Genomic DNA, 7,909 nt, shown 5'->3' on the forward strand with positions numbered 1-7,909 from the left:
GCCCGGCCCTGTATGGCAACTTCTTAACAAAAGCCAAGTATCAATTGGAGCCAAGAATCTTAAATGTTAATTTCCTATAACTGAATCTTTACAGTGATGGTTACCATTCAAATACTCTAATTAAAATATACACTTAAAAGTAACAAATAGCCTACATACTTTCAGCTTTAAAAGAAAAAATACCCTCTAGTAAGAGGAGGCTCTTCAATTTTGAGGTTAACAAAAGGTTTCTGAGACTGTTCAGAACTGTGTTCTGTGAGTTCAAAATTCTTAGTTCCCGTTTTATATGTAAAAGAAGGAAAAACAATTAAAAAAATATTTTTTTCTGGTAGAGACAGAGTCTCGTTATGTTGCCTAGGTTGGTCTCAAAATCCTGGACTCAAGTGATCCTCCCACAATGGCCTCCCCAAAGTACAGGGATTACAAGCGTGAATCACCTCAACCAGCCAACTTTTTTTTTTTTTAAAGTAAAAAAGCTAAGTTCCATAAGCTAAAAAAAGTTATGAGGAAATTTTCTGAGTGAATAATGCTTGGAGTTCAGAAGGCTGGGCAAGTCTTTAAATACTCTAAACACTCAGACTGAGTCTTTAAATTTAATACTTAAAGTTGGCTTTATGTGCTGTTTAGGGTAAGGTGCAGTCATAACAACACTAAAAAAACTATACTGACAACAAAATGACTAATAATTGTATTCATTTATAACAAACTAAGCTAATAACTTTTACACTAATTACAAAAGCCAGAAATGTTTCCAAAAACCATTTATACAAAATTTCTGTATATCATCTGTCCTTAGGATCACTACATGCTGAATAAATTATAGCAGAAATAACGTTATTCTATTGCAAATACCTACTGGCCATAAAACAAAGTCATCTGTCCTCTATTTGGAATCAAAATGGTTAAATTAAGGCATAAGTATTAACAGTCAACACCAAAGTAACAAAAATCTTGGTTCCCCAAAAGTATTTATTATTTACTCTAACACTTACTTAATAGTGGTGGTCATACTCTGTGCTTGCTGCTGAGTGCCATTGTTGATTGTGTTGGTGTTTTTCAGCTGGTTCATCTGTTGCTGTGTCTGTGTGCCCCCTCCTCCAGGGCCACCAGTGGGTTTCACAGGGCCTCTCAGCTGACCATTTTGACTGGACAGACCCATTATAACAGGGTTCTCTGTTCTGGCCGTGCTCATGCTGTTTTAGTTGCAAAGGTGTCTTTCAAACTTCAAAACTTTTGAAAGTCAGTAGAGAAACTGTAATAACAGTTTATTAGGCTCTCCAAAATGAAGAGATAAATAGAAGTCTTGCTCAATAAATGAGTCCTTTATTGCAATGCAGGCAAGCACCTGTAAGTCTCTGAACGGTAAGCAGCAGTAACTTGCTCCCTTGCACGGAATCAACTTTTTATTTTTAAAAAGCCCTCTAACAAGCTTGAGTTATGTCTGAATTCACTCACGTCAATCTGAAACAAACAAACAAAATTAAATTAGCAAACACAACAGAAAAACTTTGTTTCCTTTTTAAAAGAACCCCCTTTGAAAGAACTCTTCTCTTTTATATTTAAGAATTAATAATACAGCTACACTTAGACCAAATCACTAGCCAAGCTAGGAAAGACACAACTTTGAACTATCTCAAAAACACAATGAGGCCAATCTCAAACATTTAAAATTGTTAATTCAAAGCAATCCAGAGAAGATTATGTAGAAAGAGACTAGTAAATTAGCACTACTTGTCAAATTATTATCTGTTCAGTTTCCTCCCCATGAATTCTCTAAAAGTCTCTGACATCTCTAAAAGTCAGTGATTCATTATACTTAATTGCATTACAACTCACTGAAGTATCACACAACTTAAGACAATTCATTTTCTTCTACTTCTGATAGCAATTGAGAGTCTTTACAGACTTAAGTGAGCTTTTGACTTGAACTTCACACTTCCAGAAAAAAAAACAACAACACTTTTGTGCCCTTATGAATTTCAACTATTAAACTTTATGGGCTGGGTGTTCGTGGCTCACGCCTGTATTCCCAGCACTTTGGGAGGCCAATGCAGGTGATCACTTGAGGTGAGGAGTTAGAGACCAGCATGGACAACACAGTCAAACCTCATCTCTACTAAAAACACAAAATTTAGGCCAGGAGTGGTGGCTCACGCCTGTAATCCCAGCACTTTGGGAGGCCGAGGTGGGTGGATCACGAGGTCAGGAGTTCAGGATCAGCCTGGCCAAGATGTTGAAACCCAGTCTCTACCAAAAATACGAAAATTAGCCAGGCATGGTGGCAGGCACCTGTAATTCCAGCTACAAAGAACTGCTTGAACCCAAGAGGCGGAGGATGTAGTGAGCCAAGATTGTGCCACTACACTCCAGCCTGGGCAACAGAGCCAGACTCCATCTCAAAAACAACAAAAAAACCACACAAAATTTAGCCAGGTGTGGTGGCGCACACCTGTAATGAGAGTCTCAGCTACTCGGGAGGCTAAGGCCCAAGAATCACTGGAACCTAGGAGATGGAGGCTGCAGTGAGCCAGGTGACGGAGTGAGACCTTGTCTCAAAAAACAACAAAAAAAAACTTTATGAAGAAAAATGTATTTTCCTTTTTCCTTTTTGTCCTTTAAAACAATACATGAAGCAGTCAAGAGAATAGTGTATTTCTGCCACAATGTATTCAGCAAGTAATGATCCTAAGGATAGACGATACACACAAATTTTGTATAAATGATTATTTTGAAACTGACAAAAACAAGATAACGCTAATAATTTTATTCATTTATAACAAACTCTGCTAATAACTTTTCTAATTTTAAATAGTATTAATTAATAAAACAGGAAAATTCCTGTTTAAAAAAAAAACTGTGGAAGACTAAACACACTCGTAATTTTTTTTTTTTTTTTTTTTTTTGAGGCGGAGTCTTGCTCTGTCACCCAGGCTGGAGTGCAGTGGCCGGATCTCAGCTCACTGCAAGCTCCACCTCCCGTTCACACCATTCTCCTGCCTCAGCCTCCCGGGTAGCTGGGACTACAGGCGCCCACCACCTCGCCCGGCTAGTTTTTTGTAGTTTTTAGTAGAGACGGGGTTTCACCGTGTTAGCCAGGATGGTCTCGATCTCCTGACCTCGTGATCCACCCATCTCGGCCTCCCAAAGTGCTGGGATTACAGGCTTGAGCCACCGCGCCCGGCCACACTAGTAATTTTAAGAAAACTTTCCAAGAAACCCAGAGTAGTACATCTAATTAATACTTAAAAAAAAAAAAAGAACTGGCAGGGCAGGCACGGTAGCTGACACCTGTAATCCAAACACTTTGGGAGGCTGACGCTGGTGGATTACCTGAGGTCAGGAGTTCAAAACCAGCCTGATCAACATGGTGAAACTCCGTTTCCACTAAAATACAAAACCTAGCTGGGCGTGGTGGTGGTCCTCCGTAATCTCAGCTCCTTAGGAGGCTGAGGCAGAAGAATCACTTGAACCCAGGAGGCGGAGGCAGCAATGCGCCAAGATCACACCACTGTACTCCAGCGCAGGTAACAAGAGCAAAACTCCGCTTAAAATAAAAAGACACAAAACTGGTCAACCTCATTTTAAAATTATCCTGTAAATGGAAATCTTACTTTTATTTTTCATTTTATTTTTTGAGACAGAGTCTTGCATTGTCGCCCAGGCTGGAGCGCAATGGCACGCTCTCAGCTCACTGCGACCTCCACCTCCCGGGTTCAAGCGATTCTCCTGCCTCAGCCTCCTGAGTAGCTGGGGATTACAGGCATGCGCTACCATGCCCAGATAATTTTTGTATTTTTAGTAAAGACGTGGTTTGGACACGTTGGCCAGGCTGGTCTTGAACAACTGACCTCAGGTGGTCCGCCGACCTTGGCCTCCCAAAGAGCTGGGATTACAGGCGTGAGCCACCCCGCCCAGCCACTTTTATTTATTATTATTACTTTTGAGACATGTTGCCCAGGGTGGAGTGCAGTGGCCCGATCTCAGCTGACTGCAACCTCCACCTCGTGGGTTCAAGCGATCCTCATGCCTTAGCCTCCCGAGTAGCTGGGTGGGATTACAGTGCGGCTCATTTTTGTATTTTTCAGTAGAGATGGGGTGTTATCAAGTTGGCCAGGCTGGTCTCAGACTCCTGACCTCAAATATCTGCCTGTCTTACCCTTCCAAAGTGCTAGGATTACAGGCGAGAGCCACCGTGCCCAACTGAAATCTTAATTGTAGTTAATAAAAACATACAAAGACCCGAAAACAAAGCTCTACTCTGTTGGCTTTTGATTTAATCCCATTACAATTCTTTTTTTTTTTTTTTTTGAGGCGGAGTCTCGTTCTGTCACCCAGGTTGGAGTGCAGTGGCACTATCTCGGCTCACTGCAACCGCCGCCTCCTGCGTTCAAGCGATTCTCCTCCTGTCTCAGCTTCCAGAGTAGCTGGGATTACAGGCGCCCGCCACCACGCGCAGCTAAATTTTTTGTATATTTAGTAGAGACGAGGTTTTGCCATGTTGGCCAGGCTAGTATCGAACTCCTGACCTCAGCTGATCCGCCTGCCTTGGCCTCCCAAAGTGCTGGGATTACATGCGTGAGCCACCGCGCCCAGCAACCCCGTTACATTTCTTACATAAAATACACAGCTTACAAGTGCTGATTCTTTCTGCCATATACCAAGGCATGTGAAACTCAAAATTTTAAAGTCAACAGATCTCAAAATTTATGACAAAATGTTCCTTGATTATGCCTTCCTTAAAAAAAAAAAAGAACAAGTTGCTCACAAGCAAATCCTGATTATCACATACACAAAGTTGTTTACTTTAAAGTCCTTCTGACTGACATCTTAAGCAGATATGGTTAACAGCTACTTTCCTGTATTGACGGGTTTATATTATGATCAGCGACATCACGCAGTTCACACCGAGACTTAGTTGTTTGCAGAGCACTAAGAGGATGAAAAGGGCAACCTCTAAAGACCGAACGATATCATCATTACTGTCCATCATGCACAGTAAGACCTCCTATATCCTTAAATCCAAAATGAGACTATGTGATAACTGCTCCCTTCTTAAACTGAAACCTGCACTGCAGCTTTGTCTCAGAGAAGGAAATATTCCTCCAATCCCTTCCCAATTTAGATGTGCAAGTTATCTTTCTACATTTTCAAAACAAAACACAAAAAAACGAGAAACAGACTAGAAACGTAGACTAGTTGGGAGGAGCCCCTAGTGGAGTTAATTACAGCACTTCTCAGATCGTAGTTAGCAATTGACAGTTTCACACCCAAAACACTATCGTCATCGCCAACAAGAGCTTTTGTTTGCAAATGCAGCGCAGTTTTTCTAAGCTTTGCCTGCAAGTTGGAGTGACTGGGTTTTATTCTGAAGGGAAAGGGGGGCTGTGGAAGAGAAAAGAAAAAGATAAAGGAAAGAGACAGGTCAATGACTGGAGCCCCATAATTGTAGGGAAATTTCTTACCCTCCCCCCTGCCGCCCCTCGCTCCAAACACACACACGTCAAGTCAGCTCCCTCTGACCATAAACACAAAAGGTTGGGGCTCTGCAATCCTATCTGCGCAATATGAGCCGGCAACCAGCTCCATCAGTAGCAAACAATAGGGACTCCCCGAAGGAGGCCCCAAAGGGACCCCCCAACCCAGAAATCCCCCTCCTTTCCTCCAAGAGTCTGGGGCTCCATATACACCCTCTTGTTACTGACCTGCAAGGCCTACCGCAATCAAGCAGCGGTCAGTTCGCTTTGAACCGAGCCTTCCAATACAGCATGTCCCTGCCGCCCCCTATAGGGCCGCCTCGTACCCTATAACCTCCACCATCATCCCCCTAAGTCCTTGCCGCCCCCTTCGGCCTCATATTCCCTCATCTTCGATAAAGCTCCTCGGAGTACTTAGCCTGCTCCTCCTGCCGACTCTGCCGCGCACCACATTCCTATATTCGCCTCCTCTCAGGCGCCCCCACCCCACACAGCTGCCACCCGCATTCCTCCCCAGGCCCGGCCAGGCCTTAGGCCTCCGCCCAAGAGAGTCCCCCAGAGCCGGCCCGGGGGACTCCCCGCAGCCCCCACAGCGCCGCTGACCTCGACCCCACCACCTCACCCCAGGCCTCGCGGCTCGGGCCCGTGTCCTACCAAGGAGGCCACTCCCGCTCGGCACCCTCGGTCCTTTATTGTTGACTCGAAGCTCCCAAAATGGCGGCCGCTCCTTCCTCCTCGGAAACCTCCGCCCGCCCCCACCCGGCCCCCTCGCTACGGCCTCCTCCCGCCCCCGCCCCCACCCGGCTCCGAGGGGCGCGCAGCCCAGCCGCCCGCGCCGCCGGCTCCCCCGGCCGTCCACCCCTACCTCCTCCGCTGCCCGCTCTCGTGGCGCCGCCGAAGTCGCCGCCGGGCTGAGCTAACTCGGCTCCTCTGTCCCCTCCCTCGCTCTCCCGTTCGCCTGCCCGCCGCCTCCTCCCTCTTTCCCTGCCTCTCCGCATGGCGGCGACCGCGGCTCCTCCTCCACTCAAGATGGCGAAACCTCGGCCGCCGCGGCTACATCCGCCGCGGCGTCACTGCCTTCCCTGCCTGGTGGTGAGAGAAAGCCGGGCCGCGAAAGCCTCCTGAGGAGAAAATGGAGGGCCTTTCTCTCACACCGACGAGAAAAGTTCGAGGGGGAACTATGAGTTCCTTTCTGAAGGGACAAGACGGCTGCTTTTCCACAGCTGCGGAGTGATTGGGGAATGGTGGCTGGCAAGGGTAGCCCTGCCTTCGCCCCTGCAAAGTAAAAATAGGGAGTTGAGACCAGAGGAGCATCTCTTTATTACATGTCTAAGGATATGTTTTGAAAACCGGCCCCCGGGCAACTGCTCGGGGACAGGAAGCTGACCTGACTTCTGCTAGCCGGGGAGGCTGATGCCGGGCATAAGGGGCCGCATCCGAGCCTCTCGGGGCGCGCCTCGCTCCAGGAAGGCGCGGGACTAGCCGGCCCGGAGACGCCGGGCGCGCGTCTGAGTGTGGGGGCCGGAAGGGGGGCCGACCGGGCCCGGAGGCCGCGCGAGGCAGGAGGGAGGACTCCAGAGAGCGCGCGAGGGGCGCTTCGCGGAGGGGCAGGGCGGGCCTGTAGGGCGCGCCTGGCTAGGGGAAGGCTCTGGGCTTGAGAGTGCGCCTGGGGGGGTGGTTGGGGGTGGGGGCAGGCACCGGACTTGAGGGTGCGCCTGGGCGGGGGAAGGCTCCAGGCCTGAGGGCGCGCCTGCGGGTGCTATGGGGGGGGGTACACCGAGCTTGAGGGTGCGCCCGAGGGGCTCTCATGTGAAGTGTACTAGGCTTGAGGGCGCCCCTGTGGGGCTGGGGAGGGACAAAGGCACCGAGCTTGAGGGTGCGCCTCGGGGGGCTGCGGGGGGAAGGCACCGGGCTTGAGCGTTCGCCGGGAGAGGACGGCGGGGGATCGGACTGTGAGGGCGTATCTTGGGGAACCTGTTGCGGAGGAACCGGGAGGTGAAGGCACAACTGGGGATGAGGTGGGGGCAGGGGCCGGGCTGTAAGAGTGCGACTGAGGGGTATTACTCCGGAACGCACGGAGCAGGGGGAGTGGGGAGGCCTAGTGGCGGGGGAGCTCACCGGGGTGGTGGGGGGAGAAGCTGGACTGTAAGGTGAGGAGTTGGTAGGGCGCAACCCTCTTCTCCTGCCGTCGAAGGGCAAGACTCAAGAAAGTGGGGGCGGAGGAGGCCGGGCCCTCCCCCAAAGGGAGGGAAGCTACTGAAGCGTCCGTTATAATGGAAATAGGAATTCAGTAAGGAAATGGAGAACCTGAAGGCGGAGGGTGATTCTCCTGCCTGACTCTCACTATAAAGATATTTATGTATCTTTCCATAATTAGTTTTCGGATCCCAGTGTCTCTGTTTATCCTTGACAGAAATAATAAAACTGCTGTCTTC

The 7,909-nt window shown here is 48.5% G+C and overlaps 1 protein-coding gene across 4 annotated transcripts in view; it reads right to left on the bottom strand.

The window, feature by feature from the left end:
• DDX6 (DEAD-box helicase 6) overlaps positions 1–6,882 on the bottom strand; it is a 45,933-nt gene extending 39,051 nt beyond the window's left edge. Inside the window, exons 1-2 of one of the 4 annotated variants that reach the window (XM_030917866.1) lie at positions 6,862–6,882; positions 993–1,461 (exon numbers count right to left, since the gene is read on the bottom strand). In XM_030917866.1, the coding sequence (XP_030773726.1) occupies positions 993–1,192 (200 nt within the window). In that variant the 5' untranslated portion in view covers positions 1,193–1,461; positions 6,862–6,882. Of the gene's footprint in view, positions 1–992; positions 1,462–6,096; positions 6,250–6,339; positions 6,778–6,861 lie in introns of those variants that run through there. The other 3 variants (XM_030917864.1, XM_010367474.2, XM_030917865.1) reach the window with 3 other exon arrangements.
• Between the last annotated feature and the right edge of the window lie 1,027 nt (positions 6,883–7,909).

Source organism: Rhinopithecus roxellana, chromosome 15 (genome assembly GCF_007565055.1).
Source record: "Rhinopithecus roxellana isolate Shanxi Qingling chromosome 15, ASM756505v1, whole genome shotgun sequence".
NCBI classification, from domain to species: Eukaryota; Metazoa; Chordata; class Mammalia; order Primates; family Cercopithecidae; genus Rhinopithecus; species Rhinopithecus roxellana.